General features: G+C 36.7%; 1 protein-coding gene across 4 annotated transcripts in view; it reads right to left on the bottom strand.

The window, feature by feature from the left end:
* efr3a (EFR3 homolog A (S. cerevisiae)) overlaps positions 1-25,111 on the bottom strand; it is a 137,372-nt gene that overhangs the window by 89,133 nt on the left and 23,128 nt on the right. For all 4 annotated transcript variants that reach the window (XM_088643925.1, XM_088643924.1, XM_088643926.1 and 1 more), the window contains 3 exons: positions 11,044-11,120; positions 4,709-4,836; positions 2,111-2,261 (listed from right to left, as the gene is read on the bottom strand). In XM_088643925.1, coding sequence (XP_088500051.1) covers positions 2,111-2,261; positions 4,709-4,836; positions 11,044-11,120 — 356 coding nt within the window. The remainder of the gene's footprint in view (positions 1-2,110; positions 2,262-4,708; positions 4,837-11,043; positions 11,121-25,111) is intronic.

Raw genomic sequence — 25,111 nt, 5'->3', positions numbered from 1 at the left:
TCAACATTACAGCATTAAACTAATTCAAAGGCTACAGTATCCCATATTTCCCACTTCAAGGTCACTGTGTTCTGATGAACCATTCTTCAAAAAAGGCAAATGGATTCACTATGAGTGGTTGGATACTGTATGTTAAAGGAAGCCCTGCATGCCACAATCAGGAGTATGCTTAAAACTAGTCTTTCTTATCAACAACTTCAGACTTTTTTAAGACGAGGGGTTGTGTCAAGCTTTTCAGTTAAGACTTCGCAAAATCCATAGATGGGGGTAACATTTCACAACTGAGAGGAAATATCTCTTTCATTCAGCATTCATAAAAATGAGCACCCCTGAAAAAAATGGAACTTCCAATTACCCATAATTCCTTGCACAGAAAGAATGTTAATGGAGACCCTTGTAACATCATAATACTGTAAGAATGTCATATACAATTGTTGCCCATGACATACTGTACTGTTACTACAGTAGTAGACTGTAACTCTCTCTTTACCAGAGAAATGTACAATTTGCAATTTATATGTGCTAAAGTATGTTTTGGCTTTGTGCAACACTAGTTTTCCTCCTCCATTCAGAACACTTTTGTAATGACAGGTGTCACTGACAAATGATAAGGTCATCAGAAAAAGCAGAGACCACAACACAGGCATGACAGCAAATGTTTTGACAAGGAAACGACAGGAATGGGCAGCTATAAACAGCTTCTTAGAAAAATTATCCAAGAAAACCTTTTCATTTCCTTTCTTTTTGGTTTCATACATACAGTATGTTCAATGTTGCTTTCAGTGGATTAATGCAAAACACCAGGAAATAACTAGGAAAAAATTACATCACAAGTGCTTCATCAAACAGATGCACAGCAATGCACAACACTTCTTTACTGTGCATTTTCATTTGTTTTTCTTTTCTATAGTCAGGATGCAGGGATAGATTTGTGTAACAAAACCAAGGTATATACAGTACAGCAGTAATCCCTAAAGCAAATAAAAAAAGTGCAAAAAACAGAAGGAAATGGACATTAAAATGGTTTATAAAAAGTTATTTTTCACCGCAGGGAAAGTTGAGAGACTAACAGTTGTATTCCTGAAACAATAAAAAAAGATTAAAAAAATGGAAAAAAGGATTATTTGTTAAAAATAAAATTGCAAACAAAAATCTAAAAAACAGTTTTCTTTCAGGAAAATGTTAATTTTGAGCATTCGTTTTTTTTTTAAATAAAAGAATTCAGATTAAAAACATATATTCCTAATTTGTACTTCAACAAAACAGGGCATCATTAAAAGAGGGTGAATACTTTGAAGGCTGGCTAAACATTGTCCGAAAATATAATCTTTAAGAAGTATATTAGAAGTAGATGTTGTGCAGAAACATTCCTCAGTGGAATGTCAACGCAAAATAATATTTCGAAAATCAACTTTTCTCTGAAGGTTCCAGAGCACTGCTTTAGAAACACTGTTGGCTGTTCTTGCCATTCTTCTCTTTAATTACTGTAGATTACCATAGATCACTATTACCATTTCCGTAGTGTAGTGGTTATCATGTTCGCCTCACACACTATAGATCACTATTAATGTTGCAATATCAACACTATTCTTTAACCATCAAACTCTTAAATAGAACTGCAGTATGTTGGGATTTATCCAGAAAACGCGATTATATTGGTGTCAAGTAAAAGTTTGCACAAATAGTGATCCATTTTTTAACATTTTTATCCATTTATCTATTTTGATATCATATATCCAGACAACAGTTGGAGACATTGAAGTGTTTTAAAATTGAGCGCTATACAATATGCAGTATACAGTACAATCATGTTTAAATAGTGGAAACAGATGCAGAGAAACGGCATCATAAAGAATTGGAGAGTGACAATAAATGGTATTGTGGGTATAAAATAAAAGACCAGACAGAAAGGACTGTGCTGGGGCTTTCAACATATGCTTGCAACAGCTCAAGGTTTTCAAATCTTTCCTCCACAGGAAAGAGAGTGGCACTTAACCCTAGTAACTTTCCCAGAGCTCCTCTATAAATGCAAGGATTTCAAAGTTGCAAGATGTGTCTCCTGGGCTCTAGGTGGATCTTTAATTAAAGGCAAAAGAATGGGTTTACTTACAGAGTTGGTTCCAAGGACTTGCAGATCAGGTTCCCTTGACTCGAGCAGTTTTGCAACCATATGAAGGAAGCTCTCCACAAACGGTTTAATACTCTGGGAATGGCAGGCCATCAGGAGTTGGTCCAGGGCTTCCATTGCAATGAAAACATATCTGTTTGCAAACCAGAGATAAGGTATTTCTTAAGGCTTACAATTCAATATTAAAAAGATTGTGAAGCTGGGGGATAAGCCTTGTTTTTTTTTCTTTCCCTCAGACTACAACACCAAATTGAAAATGCTTGACTGCCAATTTTTCATTGAGAAAGGGCTCTCCAGTGCTTATGCAGACAAAGCTGAATCCACAGTCCATTAGCATTGTTGACTCAATTCCCAGATACACCACTTACCATCTGAAGCTAGGAGTTCTAAGCCATTTCTTAAAATTTGACAAGCTCTGCAAAGACTGGTGAGGCTGAACGAGAAACACTAGAGATTATGTACAGTACGTTTCAGATTATGTATAGTCCTAGCCTAGCGTGGGCATACCTGTGGATACTGGGTTTCAAAGAACAATCACTTTTCACATAGGAGGATAAAGTAACAAATGGACAGTATAAGAAATCAAAACTCATTAGATAGTTATTTTAAAATGGCATTCTTTCATAAAGGGATTAAATACTTTTGTTGGAAAAAAATATAACTGAAAATGCAGGTGGCCTATACTAAACTTAGATACAGTATACTGTATAAACCTATACTATGCTTTACACCTGTGATGTATTCTTTATGCCAGGGTGGAGCTGCTATCGTAGGAATTTTGCTCCATTCCTCTTGTAGATATTGGGAAAGTACATGCCTGATCACTGATAATTCAATGTGTCCCAGGTCTGGCGAGTAGGACATTCACAGTATAATTGTAAAAGACGCTGATACAAAGTGTTGTCTTAAACATCAAGGCACATTGGATCTTTTCTGTTTTTCACTAAATTTGAATTGTCAAAAATTGGATTTTCAAAAATTCACATCACCTTTCTCACTAATGAAATGATTTAGTGCTCATGTCACTCAAGTGTATCACAGTCAGTCATGAATAATCAATCACAATTATTTCTAAAGACATGCGATATCTAAAATATTTCTAATTTCGAAAAACTCTCAGTCATCTTGTAATGATACTTTTTGTCAATTATTCCCGTCTACCTCTCACAAGGTATACAGTAACAAACTAGGGCAGCATAGTGGCAGAGTGGTTAGCATTGACACTTCACAGCACTGGGGCCCTGGGTTCAATTCCTGAGTTCAACAGGCGTGGTCCGGTTTCCTCCCACAGGCCAAAGACATACTGCTAGGGTGTATCTTGTCTTGCGCTCTTTGCTTCCAAGATAGATCCCTTTATTGGATATGGGTTAGAATATGGTTGGATAACAACAAACTGCTTCATGGAAATGAGTTCTTCTTGAAGCTTTAAGAAATATGCTTTTTTTTTCCTCTTTCAAATATTTCTATTTTTTTTTACTGTACCTTCACACTAGATTAAATAAATTCGTTTGGGTTCCATGTATATTTTTATGAAACAAATACCTTTCAGGTCACCCTTCATGTTTTTTAATCACATTCTGGCAGGAATATATTTTTTGATTGATGAAGAAGCTACAAACTATGCTTCCAGGCAGTCTCTATACAACCTTATCCAATGAGATACACTGTACAGCAGACCTTTGTTTCTTAGCAACAATAAGTGAAAAGCAAACATGGATATAGTGTTCTTTCCCATCTACTGAGCAGTATGTTACAATTCTATATTTGTTTGGCTTATTGAGTAATGAGGAAATAATAAACTCTTGAGCACTGAGAGAAAAAAGAAATGCCCACATAGTTAAGGGCAGTTTCAGTAACTGCATAAAATTTAGTTTTTGTCATATAAAGTAAGAGATTATTAAAGTATTACTATATAATGAATTCTATAAATTGCATTTCCTTTTTTTTTTTTGACTGGGACAGATCATTTTCATTCACTTACTACATTAAGCTATTAAGTTGTTACAGTCATAGAACAGACAGAACTTTCTCAAAATGAGCATAAAATGTCACGGTTATAAAAATACCATGCATAAAACAGTTAAAACAGCAGATGTGCCCAGAAAACTCCATTAAATAGATTAATTTTATTGCTTCCTTAGTAATTGGTGGCATTTTACCATAAGATGACTCTTGAATCACATTATTATTTTTTAGCTAACGAGATCCATGCTAAATTTGGCAGAAATTGTGTTTGAATGCATCATTCTGCGAGTAGATCGTAAACAAGTACCTTTTCCTACACTGTAAATCTGCTTGTTTGGACAGCATTCCTTTGTAACTCCCTAATTTACTGCTTTCCTAATGCTCAAATCAAATGAGTCGCAATATTCATCCACATGCTACCCCACATGGCCAACGCAAATATTTCAAAAAACGTGACCTCATGCTGAAAAGCACATTCCGAAGCAGACTGCAAAGGCATAACTTTAATTTAGCTGTCCTTTTTCTTCCTTCCAAAACAGCTCCTCTGGGGAGCCTGTTCCTTCTGCAGTGCTCGTAGCGAATGTCAAAGTGTCTGGGTTCAACAGAGGTCCTTACCCGTAGCGATGCCTGACCACATCTCTGCTGAGCCTCTCTGCCAGATAGGCTCCAATTCTGTCTAGCTTCTCAGGAGCAGACACTGCATAGAATGTCAACTTCTCCATGTCCGACTTCACCAAGCCATCCTGGGAAACGGCAAGAAACACTTCAGGGATTTAATTCATATTACAGTAAGGCACCCAGATTCAAAATAGATCAAAACACTTCTTTATTTTTAATTAGTCTGAAAATATGTTTTTATAGAGTACGCTTACTGCAGTAAAGCTTTGATTTGGAAATAGCTGCAAGGCTTAAGCTAAATTTTTCTGACAACTAAAAGCACAAGTGTGTGTATTTTTCATTTTATTTCCCATTTTACCTTCTTTTGGAAGGACAGCCATAGTCAGAAAGTGGGATAAGCAAAATGCTATTGGGTTTGACTACTGTGAAATGGAACAAGCGACAACAGTTCTAAGAGTTGTGCCATGGCCATACACCGACACCTGGACAGAGCTAACCCACAGGTAGACGAACAGAAAACAGCACCTGGAAACTGCTGGATGAGCTGGTGGCCTGAGAGAAGTCTACAGCAGAGAATGGAATCATACTCTCTTATTATCACAGCACAGCAGTGAACATAAGGAAAGGGCTTCCTTAATTTTTTTTTCCAGGAACACACCGTCAAGGAATGTTTCCAAAGAAACATGCACAGACCAATGCTGTTGTAACAAAACTTCAGAAAAAATATTTCAAGAGACTTAATATTTCAAGAAAGTATTTTTTTATTTTTACAAACTGCCAAGGCAAGCTAATTGCCACTTACATATCCTAAACGGAACTGAATCCATTTCTTTTGAAAAAGTCAAAATTATGCACTCTGAATTTTCCTTTTCATGCAGAAATTAAACTTCTTTAAAGGGTATGCTAATTTTTCCTGAGGGTATTTTTCTTCTGTGTCATATTCATTTTTGTTCAGTTCTCTTTTTCTGATATTCTGTAACAAAAGCATTAATTTAATTCTAAAATGATATCCTCCATTTATATTCTTTCATAATAAGTGTCATTCTGGTCTGTTTCTGCATGAATATTGCATAACTTTTCTTTTAAATAATCCTAGTTGTAAAAATCCCAGCCATTGAGAAATATAAAAACCTGTAATTTCAGAAATATTACAAATCAGCAGGGTCTTGACCAATTTAACATTAGGACACTCTACAGCAAATGTTCAGGAAATATGTTGAATGGCCACTTATTGTATTTATCCTTTATTATGGTCTTTTACACCTTTTAAATTAGCATTATCCTACTAATTAAACATGAAACATGAAACTGAAATATCTGCATCCCTAGAAACTGGACTGTTAATTAATTTCCATGTTGTATTTGTGTTTATAAAATCTTTAGACATTTAGTTAAAATTCTGATCTAAATAAATAAACATGATAATCTCTCCATTAAACATAATCACACAAATCACATGGAAGCCAATTACAATCCAGAATTGTTCTGCTACAATGAGACAGTATAGTCTCTTCAGTGTGGTTCTGTGAGTGGAAAAAATACAAAGCTGTGTATGTCTGGGATTGGGAAGGACAGAAATATTAATGGGAATAACATATTAAATGATCAAAACTGAGGCAGCATCTGTCAAAGAGACAGACCAATCATGGTTACTGGTACTGCCACCAAGAGCACTGGTGATGACAATTAATCTTAACCATGTTTTCAGGATGGATTAAACACTGCTAATGAAAAGATGAACTAAACATACAGTATTTAATTACTTAAAAGAAAGCACAAGCCTAAAGCAATATGCTGTGTTTTATTTATATTGCGCTTTTCATTGCAAAGGTTCCCAAACCAATTTACACATAGAAAAAGACCCAATTTGTTGCCCTCTGAAATGCAGCACCCACCTGGGTGATGATTACTCACCTTTAAACTCCAATGCTAATAGCTCCATTACAGATTAGGTAGCAAAACAATTTCTTATTTATCTACCTACTGAATTAGGGGGAATTAAGGGGAACCCTCAGGGAGACAAGATCATACAAGCCCAGAGTGTATACAGTAGGACACCAGGTTAATATAAATACTCTTGTAAACAGTACCATGGAATCTTTAAATGATAAGTAGTGAAGGACCTCAGTTTAAAATCTCATCCAAAGGACAGAGACCTACAGTACTGTAACACATTGTCCTAGTTCATCATACTGGGGCAGTCGTTTCAGAATTTGTGGGGCAGAGGGAATAGTGTCACATATTTAGACTTACAGTTTGGAGGTGTCCATCCAAGAATTGAACAGGCCCAGCTTTGCTTACCTTTTCATATACAACCAGGGAAGAAGCTGTTAACACTGCTGTCCAAGTAATAGCATCCCCAGGTTCAGCACATAAGTGCCACATATAGGCGATGTGCAGCAGATACTTTCTGGTGACTTCAGGCCAAGACAGCGGCATATCCAATACTAAGCTTTTTTTTTTGTCAGAAATAGTTTCAAAATTCAAATTTGAATTGACAGCAGTGAAACAGGGCACCCGGGATGGGACTGTAGACATGGGGTTGAACTGCTCGAGGGCACTGTTTTCACCCAGGAACATTCCTCACATTCTTACACGATAAAATTAGGTACTGTAATTGGTTGCACCTGTGGATGCCAGTTCTCTATGAGGGAACTCACTGAGGAGACAGAGGTTGTCTAACCCGACCCTCACAGTTGCTTGGTACAGTGAAAGTGTATGATCTCAGGGTGAGATCTTTAGGGGAAACTTATAATAGGCTTATCCATCCACGGTGCGACAGGGAGCGCTACAGGAGGTCATTCTTGCCTTCTGCCATAAGACTGTACAACGCATCCACTTTGCGTCTGGGCAGGGGCAACATTGATATTGACCTGTTTTTGGACTGAAAAGTAAACTGTCTGCCACATCTGACTTTGCCGTTTATAACCGTTTTTGTGCAATATACTGTATGCCAGGGACTTGTGCAATACATTTATATTTATACTTATATTGTGCAATACAACTTTTTGTGTACTGTTCTGGTTTGTTCTTTGTATGTTCTGGACTGTGAGTAACTCTTCTTAGTGCACTTGTCACTGTACTGATTGTATTGTATGTATTGTATTATTATTATTATTGTATCATTCATTACACTGTTTTGTGTTGACTGTGTTAAGCTGCTGTTGCACTGCAATTTCCGTCACAGGATCAATAAAGTATCTATCTATAAAAGGTTTACGACTACTCCACTGGGAGCAGAAGTAAGATTTAAACTTTTCTTATTAAGTAGCAGCCTCCGGCTTTTCTGTGTTGGCCTGCTGGTAAAGAGGAATACAGTCAAATGGAATCGAGCAGATGAGAAGTTTTACGCCACTGTGGAATTTTGCCGGGGAATTAAATGTGCAGTAGAAGGGTGACTACAGGGAAGGCAATGGAGTGGAACACTGAGGTGGTTCCCTGGGTCGATTAATCTCCCATATCAGGGCTGGGCTCGTGTGCAGGTGCCTGCTATGCGACCATCAAAAGGGGCACCTGTTAGTGGCAGTTTCCTAAGATGGCTACAGTCAATACCAGAAATATACAACCATCTTCAACTTTTTTTTACATTTTATTGTTACAATATGGAATCCTAATGTATTTAACTGGGAGATTTTGCTACTGATTGACTGGAAAGTCTTTAATATCAAAGTGGGGGGAAAAACTCCTCTACAGAACCTCCTAAAGTAATTATAAACATGAAATGGAAAATAACTTGATTGCATACAGTAAGTATTCACCCGCTGTGAGACAATATTTGGTAGAGGCACGTTTTGCAAAAATAACAGCCATAAGCCTTCTTGAAAAGTTTCTACCAGCTATTGCACATTTGGACACTGCATTTTTTTGCCCATTTTGTTTGCACAAATTTTCAAACTGTCTCAGGTTGGATGGGGAATGTTGATGAACAGCAATTTTCAACTGCTACAGATTCTTGTTTGGATCGAGGCTGCGACTGGGCCATTCCAGCATACGGGCTGATGGAGCATTGCCCTATTGGAAGATGAATCCTCTCCCAAGTTCCATGACTCTTGCAGACTGCAGCAGGTTTTCCTCCCGGATTGTTCTCTACTTTGCTGCATCCATTTTTCCTTCTATCTTCACGAATCTTTCAGGCCCTGAAGCAGCGAAGCTTCCCTATACTATAGCATGATACTGTCACCACCAGGCTTCATGGTACAGAGGGGGATTCACTTTACGCTTCCAAAATTGCACCATGGCAAAACTGTTATATGCACAGTTTCTTCCATGTAATTCACAGGGCTCTAGGGGCCTCCATGACTAATGCTCTTCTTGCCTGGAAACTCAGTTTTCGAGTCTTCACAGTTTCATAGCCGTGTCATATTATCTACATTTCTTTATAATGGACTTTACTGTGCTCTAGGGGATATGTAATGCCTTGGAAAGTTTCTTATACTCTTCCCCTAATTGGTGCTTTTCTATGACCCTATCTTGCATTATTTTGAAAGTTCCTTTGTCTTCATGATGTACACTAGTTTTTGTTGGGAGCTGTACTCATCCATCAAAGATGGGTATATCCTGAACTCATGTGAAACACCCTTATTGTACACAGGTGGACTCCATTCAACAAATTATGTTACTTCTAAAGACATCTGAATGGACTAGAGCCCATTTAGTTGAGTCATAGTAAAGGGAGTCAATATTTAGGAAACCGCTTATTTTCTGATTTTTATTTATCATTAATTTAGGAGGATCTATAGAATTTTGTTTTCACTTCGACATTAAAGAGTGTTTTGTGTTGATCAAATGCAAACAATCCCATATAATTTCATTGTGATTCTATATTGTACAACAGTAAAATGTGGAGAAGTCTAAGGGGAGTGAATACGTTTGACAGCCAGTATATAGGGAGTTCCTCTAGTCCACGAGAAGGGCAACAATGAGCCAAGAACAGAAAAGCCAAAAGCAGCCCTTTTCTGACAGGCTAGAAATGCAGACACTTTCCTGTGATAGCTCACTTGGGAATCTACCACGACTATCTGATCCACAGCTCCTTTTCCTGAAAGATTCTATTGTGGGTTTTAGCGAAAGCCCCTATGGACTCTCTGAAAGCCCTTTGATGTTAAAGCTGTCTGCACCACACGGGGGACCATACAATCTAGATGGTGGTTATTTTGCAAACTGCACAGTGTGTAGACTTTCTATAGAAACTGTATTTAAAGATGCTGGAAGCCATATTAGATTATTTGCACAAAGACAAAATTTTCTATTAAAACAATCAAAGATGATAAAAAATGCTGTTTTCTGTACCGAAGCAGATGTCCTCCGGGATTATTTACTCTCTTACCCCTACTCTTTTATAGTTTATATCTCTACACTTCTGAAATCAGTAAAGACAATAAAAACTCAAGATGTTAAGCTCCATGAAATGGCTTCTTTTAACTCGTGAGGAGGTGGAATTTTTGGATCTTTCAGTAACTTTCCACAGAATTATTTCTTGTTACCGATGGGTGTTCAGTTCTTTACCTACAGTACTAGATGTGTCCTGGTCTACAAGCATGTTCACCCTCCACGAAGCACACGCTTTGTTACTTGTAGTGGATGATAAATGTAAACATTTTGATCTAAATACAGTATTCCAAAGGTACTGTGTTTGCAGATGTTGATTATAACTCAACAGTGTATAATCAGATTAACCATGTTGTTGAAGCTGATACTCTGGCTTTCAAAAAAAGTCTGGATGAGATCCTTGGACCAAATATCTCCTAGCTATCAAACAGGCTAGATGGTACAAACGACCTTTGTAACTGATCAGATTTTCTTAATTTGTTCTCTATAAAATTCTAATTTAAAATGTTCCTAAAACTCAATTTATTTGTAGTGTTATTTTGCTTTTTCACCATGCCAATTATCTGTTGAATTATACATAAATTCACATGACCTCTGCATGGCACCCCTCTCGAGCTGTTTGTCAATGTAGACTGCTCATAGATTCCACCCAGAGAAGGTCATGTGACAACCTGAATGGTTTATGAAATATGAGTTCTTGGAAAAGGCAGAAAAGCAAACTATTTGCTAAAGGGCCCTCAGAGTGTCGCTAATTAGAAGACTGCAAGAGTTGAGTCAGTAGAAAGACCCAAGCTAGAATAAACTATATAAATAAAAAAACATGCTTCCTTGACCTGCATAGTAACAAATTCCAAAGTTCAAATCGTATATAAATGAACACCACCTGATTTTCTGCACATGTCCTAATGGTGCCTTAAGACAAATTCTGAAGCTGTGATCTGCTGCTACTGTACTTCCAATGCCCAATCTTTTTATTTTTGACGTTTTCCGACACAGACACTTACTTTGGGGTCTTCAGGAAAGATGTTGTCCACCAACCGTTTGTATCGAGGTCGCAGGGGACCACAGCAGCCACACACTCCTGTAACAAAGGGACATTGCACTTTGTTAACTTCATAGCCACTTTGTAGATGGGAGGTCATCTCCAAAACTGAACTCTAGATTGTCTCAAAATAACTGTTGGCCTTATTGTTTCTTGGTCTTATGATACACCTTCCAGTTCCAAATGACAGACTTTGACACTGCCTTTACCTTCAAGCCCAGTATTCTAAATCTTTATCCAAGATATATTATGAGAATTTGTTGGTCTTCATGGTTGAAGGTGCGCTTGATATTCACGGCTAAAATGAGGAACACTTCAGATGTGTATTTATTCTGATATCTTGGAAACCACTATTACACATATACTTTAGGTTATTCAATTAATTCACATCAGCCAACATATTTTAGTTTTGATTTTTTCTATGCGTTTTAAGTTAACATTTAACTTCTTTTACACATGAAAGTATGAAGTCTGAGCACTCGGGTTTTGATTAAAAACAGTCACTAAAAATCGTTTGTATATCATTTGTAATTCAATAAAATAGGATGTCAGTAGAAGAGTGTGAATACAATACTTTTAGAAAGGACTGTACTGGAATAACTAACTCACAATAATTAAGTTATGTCAACTAAAATGATAAGTAATAGGACTATCTCTTGATCGAATACATGAAATATTTTTCAAGTAAAAACTCAAGAAAAGAAGAATGCTATAAAATAGAAGATGAATTCCATAATCAATCTCCAGATCCATTAAAAGGTGCTGTTTCTACTTATAGGACAGTTACTGACATTTAATTTGTAGGGGCCAAAGACTGTGCTGGGTTGCAACTGTGAGATTACTTTGAGACTTCGAGCACAGCTGTAAACAAGAAATGGTTTCCTCTTGAGGTAAGACTTTGAAAGGTTTTACATCAGGGATCTGAACATATGACAAAATGGGACTGTGGTACTGTATATTGCATTATTACAACGTTTTCCACCCAAAACTAAATTTAATATTGCAATCCAATATGGAACCTCTCTCAGTGGCTTCCCTGTCAGAAATCAGAATTCAAGTCACAAAGGTTTCTGAATACTTTAGAACACTTTTTGAACACTTAAGAGTGGTTAATGCAGCTTTTTCTCAGGTCACCCTTCAATTGTAATAGTCAGTAATGGTTTTTGCAAGTAATTGTGATACAGACGTCTTTTCCCATGGGACTCTTAAATCACGGCTATATTACTGTTCATTTTAAGAGTTCACAGAAGCACTGAGACCTTACTGCTCTGGTGTGAACACATTCATTAGATCTCTTGTAATTAACTAACTCTATATTGCAGTAGAAGCACAGAGCTTTGTACTTAAAATATACCGTACTGTATGTAACATGCCAGTTCCCTTAAATTCCATGGGGTGTAGTTTTAGTATTATGCTCCTAAAATTTGCACTGTGTTAAATATAGCATTCAGTTTTATTTCAGCATTATTTCCTGCAACTACTTAAAATTTGTAGCCTACTTCAATCTCTACAATATAAGAATCATGTTATAGACATGCTATATGTTACAAGTGTAGGACTCTGGTTGTAATAATCTGAATGGTTAACAGTTTCACTGTAAAAGAGACACTAAATTAAATCTCTGTGTCATGTGATAAAGGGAGATTCAGCAATAGACTTTAAATGCTGAGAAACATGCTGTTTTCCTCTAGAAGCAAAGCAAAATGATCGGTCGGATCATTGCTATTGAGCAAAAGATAGCTTTAAATTTTCCAGTTCCTGTCATTTGGCATCGGGTTAGGAAAACAAAAAAAAAATACAATTTAAGACAAACAATAATATTAACTTGGGATATTTAAATATAGCTGTTTGGCTGTTAGGGTGGTGGCAGACATGAAGTACTCATTTTAATTGGAATTTTAAGATGTACAACAAACGTTAATGAAAACAAATAATTTGATACATTAAGACTTTCATTTTCTCTATGAAAAATAGCCTTATTGTGACTGCAAATGGAAGCATATGAACTAGGCAACATACACTACTGACATATGTGCCGATATGCCCTAAAAAATCCCTTCAATTATTTTTTAATGTTATATGACATTACCCGATTGCATATTTTGTGCAATCTATTGTTTTCCGATTTTTCTATTTTTTGGGTGGGGCACAAAGAATACAAAATACACTAGAAAACATACAATTTTCTCCCATTCGCCCCATCATTAACATGCTCCCCAGGTGGGAAACCTTCTCTTGTTCCTCTCTCTCCCATTAAATCACCAGCTCCCTGCCCTCAGGAATCCCCATCTCATAGTGGAGGTAATACACTGATGATACAGAGGTATCCCACACATTTTCTGTACCAGATCTAATATCTACTAGATATTAACATGTACATATTAACATGTATATGTTATGCTTTAGAAGTGTTCAGCTAGACATAAGTGTCCAAACACTCCATTTCCAAATATGCTATTCACTAGTTAATTAAAAACATGGTTTATTAAATTCTATTATTTTTTAGTTCAATTTGATGATGTCCACTGCTGCTCCAAAGCCTCACACAGTTCCCTTTCTGACCCGGCTACATTCAAATAGCTCATTAAGTGGGAATAGAAAGCCATTCCATGCTTCAGGAACAGGACTGTCATTCATGCAAAATTGACTATTTAAGAGGGGCCTCTTACCCCTGGACAAAAAAAGAAGGACTTGCACTTCTGTAGGGGGCATAAACAAGAGGTTTTCTACCCTTTATGAGACCTCAATACTATGACGCGCATCAGAAAAGAGTCTAGTCCTGACTACCAAAAAGGTATGAAGCTTTGGTTCTGGCTGATAACCCCGTCCAAAAATCAATGTTGACCACATACAGTATTTCTATTGGAAAGGATTCCCGAAAGACCCCGTAATAGAGAAGCTTGAAGATTATTTTAAGAGAGGCTTGACAATGGACTTTGAAAGCTACCGGAAATTAAACAATATCTATGAGCTCATTTGGAGTCAACAGGGAATAAGGAAGACAGGGAAGAATGGGAAAAATGAGGCAACTCTAGTCTACAGGTAAATGGAAGTATTATCACATTCCAGCCACTCAGGCAGGTTGACCAGATATTTGTGACAATGTCATCTGACCTCCAGAATGTTTTAGCCTGTCAGTACATTTGTCAAACTGAAGACGGTGGTTAACGTGTTTATTTGCTCAACATAGTTCACCTTTCTTTCAGCTGCCACAGTTTAATATTGAAAACCTTACTGCCCGAATGGTGAATTTCTCTGACAGCTTAGCAGAAGGATGTTTTCATGCACCATCTCCTTGAGCAGGGGCCCAAAGTTCCAGTCACAGTTTGCGTTGTGGACATTGCAACTTCTGTGTTATAAAACCTCACTCACTCCCTTATACCAACACCTCCAAAATGCATGATTGTGTAAAACACTTCTCACTGTAGTGAAGTGATACAAGAAGAAACCATCATATTAAATGGTTCTTTACAAAGAAAGTAAAAATCTGTCCAGAGATATACCAAGGTGGTTGCAAGATCAGAGACTCATGAAATGCAATCATCTCTCCCTACTAGTCAGGTGATCTTGCTTAATAGCTATACTGGGAATGTAATGCATATGTTTATGTTATTGCCACGCCCTCTGCAGCCAGAGGGCACTCCTACTCTGTCCTGTCCCTAGTTTCCTGTGCTTTGCTGTCCTTCTGGTGTCTCTCTCTCTGGGGCTATATATTTCCGGGTCACTCATTCACCTTCGCTCAGCATTGACGTTCGGATGTCCTGAGACCCGCCTTGCACCAGGTCGCAGCTCCGTCCGTGGCCTGAAGGCATACTGTAGGTTTCTATATGGCAATTCCAGAACTCCTGCACTGCTGAGCCCGGGCTAATTCCCCATTCAGCTGCTTCGCATAGGGTCTTTTTCCGCTCTCCTGCCATTCCACGGTTCGTCCCTTCCAACATCCGTGACAGTTATATTGGGTTTGGAAATGTTAAAAAAAAGGTTCATTTGCCATGCCAGCGGTTATTTAGCTAACAACTTTTTCAACTGAGAAAAGCACAGCTCCAACACTCCCTGCTCCATTATAGTGTAGGTGCATACAACAGTACAGTTGAAAACAGCCACTGTATAAAGAAATGAAAGCTTCCACGAATAATTACATGCCAAAAATGCCAGTTCCAGCTGCCATTGTTTCCCCTCAAACAAGTGAGTTTAATTGAATCTCTAGCCTGCAAAAAGATCTGTTATTCGTCTATTTTAATTACTTCAGTAAGACATTTAAAGGGCTCCATCAATGATTCTCATTGTAAACAATGAAATCTAACTTAATACAGATTAGAAACCCCCTGATCCCACAAACTAATTTCCCAAATGCTTTGAGAGCAGTTACTAGTGATTAAGAATGTGATTTACTGTTTCGCCAGCAGTAAAGCCTTTCAAACAAAAATAAAACCTAATAAAATTGTTTCCTTGACAATTTTTGGTGTTGGGTTGCATTGCTATCGCTATCACCATGGCATCAGACCTGTTTCTTTTTTGCTTTTCCTTCCCTATATTACATTCCTAACTTTAGTGCTACAACACCCCAGTCTCTCAATGGCCAATTAATTATTCACTAACACTGAGCACAGAAGAGGAAACTGAGACTTGTCTTTTTTTTCCCCATTAGCAGGCTATCAATGCCACTTGCTCCAGCTCAAAGAGCTCCTATTTCTGCACCAAAATAGCAAGACATTTCTCATTAGTCACAAAAACTGGAGGTTAGAAGTTTCTAGACGTGACAAGGGTAACAAAAAATGCAGCCAATGGTGTTAAAGAATGATACATAGCAGCATGAATTGTTTATTAGAGTCAAGAGGAAGGTTTGCATTAGCAATATATGTCCCTGTCGTTGCAAGGACTATATGCTGTGAGGTTATCTAATTCTCCTAAATACTTCCATTTTACTTTATCTTCCATTGTCAAAACAAATGGTCTTAAGTAACAAAAGCAAAAAGGTTTCTAAGGTAAAACACAACCACATGCAGAATGTGATTCTTTTGCAGAACATGGCCATTATAAAGAAACTCACTGTATTTTTGCTAATTTGCTATCTCTACCAAGACCAATAGACTGAAACGGAGCACAAAATGATTTATTTTTCTCCATGTTTCAGAACTCTTGGTGTTGGATGAGTTTGTAGACAAATATAATTATTATTATCATGAATACATTAACTAAATATTGTGCTCATTATGGCCTGAGAAAGAGCAATCAGGCAACAATCCTGCAGAACCAGCAAGAGCTCTATGATGACATTAAGGATGCTGCTGTTGATCAAGTCAATCCAACTCATATCACAGGTGTGACAATTAGGGTGTTGCCCAGCGGATTGAAGGACAAGCAATATTCAGTTGGACAGTGACCACTAAGTCTGTGACCATTAAGGACACAATACAATATGTGGAGGACAAGTTACAATATGTGGGTCAGATAGAACTGGGTGGCGAGATTACTCTGTACAACAGCAAATTTTGGAAAAAGGACTAATTAAACTAAGGATTAATACCACCACACACCACCACTACTCTTCCACCAAACCCATCTTATTCAACACAGTTCTATGCATACAGTTAGCATTAAGTGCTGATCATTCATCACCGAAAATATCATGCCATTTTCTGTCCAATGCTCCCATAGCACAAATAGCTGGGAGGTCTCCTCTCTCATAGGTGGCATTTTTTAAACTCTGTCAGAGCTCTTCAGACTGTTCCATCACCAATTAACCCATTGCAAAATTCTAATGACTGCATTTGCTATAGCTCTGGCCAGTTGAAACTATTTATGTGGAAACTTGCTGTAATGACACAACAGGTACCAAGACAAGAAAGATCAAGATAATCAATTATTCTATCCTGTAATGGAAGAAAAACAGTTACTGGATACATATGAAAACAATGTGCAACTGGTGCAATGATTTAGTCTTCCCCATCTGTTCTTGGTTCTTTTCAACTATCGTCAGTCATTGCATTTTCCAGATGGGCTAATACATGGTTTGTTTATATAGGATTGAGAGGTGGACAATGGATATGCGTTATGATTAATTGATTTACAACAGTATGCATATGTAAGTGTAAGCACTTTCATTCCAATACAAACAAATATGGAAAGGTCATCATCTAGAATTTTTTGTGCAAATGCAACAGATTTGTACAAGCTTTGGTCTCTACAAATTCTCAGCAGCTATTATGGGCTCAAACTTTAAGAGAGCTGCTCTCACGAATGTAAAACCGTTTATAGACGTATGTAATTTTAAAAGAAGAATACTGAATTTTCAACAGGTACCGTACACATAGATCTACCCACTCATGTGAGTTATAATGTGAAATATAATTCATAAATTTAAATGCTGTGCCAATACTTCCTTGTGCAACTGCAACTTCCTTCTGCTCTGAACCTAAATACTTGAGGACAAAACTAGCTATACTTTTGAAGTCATGTAATCTTCTGTAGGACAGCTTACAGCACTGAAAGGCATATTGCTAATTAGAGTAAACTAAGTACCTTAAAATTATATAAACGTAATAGCGTGAACTACAGGATTTACTTGAGGAAAAAAGTGGCACTACTATTTTACAGTGCAAGCCTAAATTAATTAAACAGCCCTTAAGGGAAATTTTAAGTTATTTATGACATTTCCCTGTGCTCCATAACCAAGTCAATCCACTCTTGGGAACAGCCTTTTCGCTCAAACAGATACAGTGGGGGACAGGGAGCCAAACAACTAGAAAACAACCACACCTGCTAGGTTCTGAAGCCTCCTATGAGAACATGAACTGGTTTGACAGCAGTGATACCAGCTTGTGGACTCTGTGAGTTATTACTCATGCCACAAAATAAAAAGAGTAATAAGATGGAACAACATGAGGATCTCATCCGCCTAAGAGGCTCCTCGTAGTGTCAGTGTGGGATTGAACCTGACCGCTCGAAGAATTTTGAACAGCTTGCAGACGAAAATGATTCAAAATGATTCTAGCAGAAATAAAAAAGGTAGCAGCCGTGTCATTCAAGATCTGAAGTATATGTCCTCAGAGGTTATGCTAACAATTTAATCTTTAAGAAACCATGTTATTTTTGACTTCCCAATATGTGTTGAGGTTGTCTCCATCTTTGAATTTAGAGAAAAACAGTTTAAAGTATTATAGCTGAGTTTTTGCAGTTCACTTGTACTCTATATTTATTTTAGTGTGCACAAAATGGCAATTGTTGACTTTCATTATTAATCAGTAAAAATCAAATAATCAGAACAAAAGTTAATGTATTTTCCCATTCTACTGCAACATTTAATTTGAAATGGAAAAAAAAAACATATACATTTCTTTTATAAAATAATTAAGTAGAATCTAGGAGAACTTACAAATGCATTGGAAACGAGCAGCAAATACAAATATTCTATAAAAAAGATACACTTGCCCTGTCTAATTAAAAAACAGCATCTTTACAATTGACAAGCACAACATGTGTCAATGGAAATCAGCAATAGACCTACCGAAATCCCAGACAGATCTCCTTTCTAAAGCACAGTTATAGTTAAAGGTGTTTTCTGGCTCCGTTGCAGGTACCTGAATATATCGCCTCATGCTGGCTGTTTATAAAAAGTAAACTGTCTTCTCTTGTCTAGGTGGCTGGTACTATGACTTATATTACTCCAGTCTAAGCTAATGAAATTTTTCAGCACATCTAATTAACAGGCTAGAAGGTCGCTGGTGTTACCCATGTCAGACATAAATGTATCATGTTGCCCTATAGGATGTCCTGTTTGAATCAACTGAAAGGTTGCAGCAATACCCCTAAGTTGGAAAAACAAAAGGATCCAGTGAGATGTAGCTTGGAGTGGAAAAAGTAACACTTAATTTGACCGAAGAATACAAGATACTAGTCTCTAATCAGCTGTGGAAGCATTCTTATTATTCCCATTATTCATATGATAAGTATTTTTTAAATGACCTAAGGAAAACAAAACTGGGGTAAAAAAAAACCCTGATTGCCAATTAGATTGGTATTTCACTTCCTGGATACTCTTCTCTAAATGAACATTATGTAGTTCCAGATTAGTTAATCAGCAACAGATTATTAACATATTGCATCAACACAATGTACAGGCAGACATTATGAAGTGCAATTTTTCACATGGCAGCTCCTCACAACAGCTAGGTATAATACGGAAATGTCACTTAAACCTGTGAAGTCACTTCACAGCTGGAAGTGAAGCATGCTGTACTATGACAAAGAGCCCCCTACTTTAAATCAGCACTCAATGCTATCCTCACCAGACATGCATCCACACTGCAACTCTTGGTAAGAAGAGTAAATCAACATGATTTTTATCAGACAACAAAGAGGAGCAGTACAGAAGGAGGATACTCATGCATTACTTCCGTGAACACAAGCTTTGCATTTGTATACTGTTATAAACAGTCAGAGATTTTGAATTTTTCAGACATCGCTTGAAAACAGCAGAAACCCCTAACAGATCCAATCCATCTCATTGTTCAGTCAGGTTTCAATTGAACAACCACGAGTCCAAGTGGAATGAACATTAGCAGATGCTGGGATCACGGGGATCTGATACCAGGACCTTGAAGCGAGGGGGTTTGAAAAGAAAGGCCCATCTTAAAGATTTCTTTTAACAGGAATGTTCTCATCAGAAACATTTGCACTTTATAAGCTTGCACATGGCTGTGCATATGCTGATGTGACAAGAGATGATACGATTCTTACAATACTGGACAGCTGCACAAGCAAACCCTCATTGTCAACTGACAATAACATTTCGGCAGAACTGCCGATACCAAAACATGCCTCACGCACACACTGAAAGTCTGCCAATTACTTTAAGACATTTTTACATGCAGCTAGTTTTCCCCAAAATAACACTTTGGTAATTATTCTAGGAAATGAAATAAGTTAAAAGACATTTATGGAAATACTTGACTATAAGCCAAAGAAAGGCTGTGCCATGGATACAGATATAGCACAATATCAAGAAGGTTCTTTTGTCTTCTATTTCCAGTGATTTTCCAAAAATATTTGTTAAACCCTAATACTGGCTTATATTCTCTTGTTTATTCTAGTCTTTTTATAGTTTGATACAGGAAATACTTTCATCCATTTATTTATCAAAGGCTTATTTTACTTTTTTCTTTTTGTCAATTTCTAGTCACATAAATGTTAATTACTTGCAATCCTCTTGTCCAGTCTAATGTTCTATAAAATTGATGCATCTCTGGATGAATACAAAGTGACATTTAGAAAAGGTGGCTGCTGTACTGCAACAAACCAGAATGTTATTGTTAATTTCTGTTCCCAAGGAATAAAAACTTATGTATCTCCAGCTTTAAATGTGAACCAGTACTTCCCTGGCTATCCTCTTACCTTAACGTGACAAAAACTGAACATCTTGGGAATTAAGAGTACATTTATTGGAGGATTGCTCAGTGTCACAGGCACTTAGCGGCTCTTTCAAAGGGGTTAAGCAGACTACTTCAGGTATTCATTCAATTGATCAATAGGTGTTGCAGAAAAGCACTATTTTTTAAAACCACCCAGTTCACTCTAAATGCAGGTCACACTGTATTGGTGCTTTCAGCTTTCAAGTTGAAATAAAAACTATTAGGCTGTTTTAAAGTGGGTTAATGAATGATTTACTCTAAATGTATTTTTTAGTTCACAGGTAGTGAGCACATACAAAGAAACCTCATCAGCAGTAATGTGTAGTGATGAGTTTCTCTAGATTGGACTACTGTTGAACAAACGCACCCTTTCAATCTTTAACTTACCCTGAGATGGATGAAGCTTGTTTTTACTGACAACATCTTTTAAACAATGTGACGGCAAGGACTTGGTGTTCATCAGAGAAGGCACACATGGCATGCTATATTTATCTCCTCATTAAGTACCGATTCCTCAGCAAAGCTGTCTGCAGATAAGGTGTACATTATGCAAGAAGATGGGTTGTCCTGTCATGCTGAAGAAAATATACTGATTCAAGAAAAAAATCCAAAGTATAAAATTTCTGCTTTCTCTTGTGTCCTTCTTGAAATAATGTAAAAACCCAAGCAGGGCTGAATTCAATGTCATGGGTGTGCTTACTCATTTCAGTCAAGCCTGTTAAGGGACTTGCAATGGTATCTGTTTGAAGAACGGCACACATTATATTTACATATATTTGATATTTATTATGTTTTTTTGTGGGGATTATAAACAATACTCTCGTTATGATTATTTGGGAAGAAGTAATAATAAGCAACCTAAAAACTTGCATTCCAAATAAATGCTATCAAAGGATACTTCCCAGTTAACTACAGACACACAACGACACACACACACACACACACAGTCTACATATAGCACAATATACAGTATTCAAACAAAGCCCAAGGTCATGTGTGCATGCTTTTCCTCAGTCTTCATTTGCACAAAGTCACTGGCACACAGTAGTGCAATGTAAAACCCTTGAGGTAAAGGCACAACATGTTTAGATTCCTTCAGAGGCAAAACAATTCTAAGTTTTTCTCTTTTCTGGACTGCTTTACACAAGAATTTAGCTGTTTATTAACTCAAGGTTATTTCCTTTTCTCATCATGCTTGACTTTTATTACTACTATAACAATTTCAAGGACCGAATGCATCAATCAAGCATATTTCAGACCTACAATTTTGCTCATTAGTCTAAATATTATCTAGAAAGAAAATTTTGTTTTGCAATACCTTTATATTACTTTTAGGCAGTTTTCCATGAGACTTTCAGTTTTTTCTCCTAAACATCAACCTCTTCAATATCACATGACTTGGAAACAGTGCTTATTGAGATTAACTAATGAAGGTTTAAAGCGAAAAGACAACTTTGAAATTTTCCTGAACCAGAATCAAGTGTTGTGGTTCTGTTGCTGCCTATTTTTTCCTTTTCTTTTCTTTCTCGTTGTATCTTGTAATTTGCTGAACGAGCCATTGGAGGCATCTCACTCTCTGGAAGAATATCATATCATATGTGGCGGATAAAATTAAATTAGAGCATCACTTACTACACTTATTTTCAAGGGGCTCGTTTAAGTACTCTTCGGTCCCAGAGCACATTCAACAAGAAAATGTGATTTCTACAATAAATCTAGCATCTGTTTTCAGAGAGACGGAGCTAACATGCCTTAGCCAATTCGATTAATATGAAGAAACCCACCGCATACAAAAAGAAATGTACAAGAAAACATTACAATTCTGTGAACTATATGCAAACAATTATTAACTAACTTGTGACCTACAAAAGTCCACCACAGGTTTGAAGCTCATATATCAGGTAAGTTGAATTTTCATAGAACAAAGAAAACACCTATTCTTAGTGATAGATACAGGAGACATCTTTTTTTTTTTTTAGGTACAGGAGAAGTCAAGTCCTGTTAACACAAATTTACACTAGATTAAAGTCATATCTGAAATAGAACTAAATATACAGTATAGGCCCTAAAAATTTTCCCATGCCTCTGTGGAGTGCTAAGCACTGATGCACAGGGACTGGGGAGGGATCTTAACGTCAGCAGCCACAGGCTGCTGGATGCAGCACAACACACTGGTGACAATAATTAAAGACGTTTAATTTCAGCTTTCCCAGCAAGACATATGGCTCCCTGTCAGGGCATTCAGCGCTCGTAAATAACTGTTGTCTCAAGCAACTCACAAAGACTAAATGATCTCCGCAGTGCCGATGGGGATACCACCAAGGTCAGCTCAATGACTGTCTTTAACAAGGCACCAGAGTCGAACATCATACCCCTGGACAAGCTGGAACATTAGCACTGTGAAATGTTATGTCTCTGAAAAATGTGTCGTAAACTGGAGCTCCGATTTGACTTTTGTTAGCTGTGCAAGACAACAACAGCTTCTCATTTCTGTGCTGATGAATCTGAGCAGACATCTTTTAAGCCCAGTTCTACAACCCTATACTAATACTGACTGACAATAAATGGTTAAACTGACAGTTTCACATAGACATCCATAAATACAGAGCATGTGTAAAACAAAGCCTGAAAGTAGAATTTACTGGGAAGGTTGTAGAATTTGCCAATCCAATTTGCTTACTCAAAAAAGGAATGTCAGTAGTTGCTTATTAATCAGCAAATGTTATTGTAAACCTTTGAACAAAAAGTAAAAATCAAGCTGTTAATTCAGCGATTCATGGAAAAGCTGAAAAACCAGGTAATTACTTAAGATAGCAAAATTAGGTAAAATAAAATCCTCCTGTGATGTTAATAAGCGCATCACATTTTGTGACAGCACTTGCTAGACGGGATACTCATTAAAATCCTATAAATGATTTTAAAGGGGAAAGGATTATCAGTTCAGAGAAGCTCACAAAAAGATATTTAATGAGTACCCTATGGCCAAAGGTTGATCTAAAGATACTCAAACCAGACAATTTCACAGCAGGTCAGACAGTCTGGTTAAATGAATATGTTAAGTTACCACAGAAAACAAGAATCATTGATTGCCAGCTTCTTAGGTTTTTTTTGTTCACTTACCTACAGTTTCGAATTTGTTTATAAGAGACTATAAAGCACATCAAGTGCTACTGGTTCTTCAATCTTGGTATACTTTATTTTTTCAATTTAGTATACCAGCAACAAATTGCTCCAAAATGAATTTCTCTATGCATAATACGAAAACATGATGTGACCTAATACTGTGTACGTAAAGTATCCCACATATATGAGTAATTAGTTTCACATTTTCCAAAACACAATGTTCACATTTTTTTGCAAAGAATCTACAGTATTTTTTCTGCTATAGATATTAAACACTTCATTAAAAAGAATGTGTTTAAATATTTATAGAATAGAAAAGTGATACATTATAAGAGCATAAAATTATGGGAGAACACTTACAGTATTAATGAGTATATAGTAAAAATCAGATCTTTAAAAGTTAAAAGAAAGATTTGTTTTTCATGTAATGCTGATTTTTTTCTGCTGTCTTCAGGAATTTGCAGAAATAAACATGAAAAGCAATGCACAGTATTCATATTTTTTAGATTTATGTGTATAAAAGAAGATTGTTACTTTTTAAAGCCACATTTGAAAATATACTGCTCTTGTAGTACGAATTATATATTACTCTTTCTAAAAAGAATTACATGAAGTTAACTTTCTCAGATAATTACAAACATCTGGTTATTAGAACATACTGTACAGTACAGGGCCTTTCCAAATGCCTTAAACACAGAATACCGAGTTACTTAAAATAGTGACTTCTATGCAACACATTTACTTAGAATATCTCTTATAATGTACAGCCTTACCACACAGCATCTTTCAGAGATTCTCTGAGAAAAACAAACAGATACAAAATGTGCTAATTAAACATAACCAAGCACTATTCTCAAAACAGACTTGCATTATCTAATTTGTAAGCTTTTTAATATAGAATCAAACCACTCAGGCATAACTTGTCAAGGCAATGCAGAGCATCTGAAGAAACTGGTCAGAAAAGTGTATCATTTACTTGGCAGCTTCACAACGCATCAATGACAGAAAAACTAACAGGGCATAAGGAGGAGATGTGATTAGATGCAGACAAGATGGAAAAGAACAGTCAAAGATAACACACAAGGAAAGAAAAACTGCGATGAATGAACAAAATACCATTTGAAGAAATGCATAACAGACTAAAGCAGATGTTTCATAGATCAGACCACAGAGTAGTCATCGTGAGTGGTGTGAGGTGGTTTAGTATTTTGGTAATAAGCAAAAGAAATTCCTCAGACAAAATATATCTATCCAAACAAAATAAATGGAAGCAGAATTATAACCTCACAGTGATGTGTTATATAAAGAGTAAAAGTAAAAGAAAAGAACATTTTTCCTTCTTGCCCAAAAGTTTTGAAGAGCAAAGGGACATTTTAATGAGGATGACCGCAAATGTAGTTTCTTGCTCTGTAGTGGATGGTGAACTGCTCTCACTAAAGGCAACTAATGAACACAAAATTCTGTATTCTGCTGGTAAAAAAACTGGGTTGATCATAA

This window comes from Lepisosteus platostomus, chromosome 8 (genome assembly GCF_059453375.1).
Source record: "Lepisosteus platostomus isolate fLepPlt1 chromosome 8, fLepPlt1.hap1, whole genome shotgun sequence".
Lineage (NCBI taxonomy): Eukaryota > Metazoa > Chordata > Actinopteri > Semionotiformes > Lepisosteidae > Lepisosteus > Lepisosteus platostomus.
The sequence above is the reverse complement of the archived record's forward strand: the minus strand, read 5'-3'. Positions and strand labels throughout refer to the sequence as shown.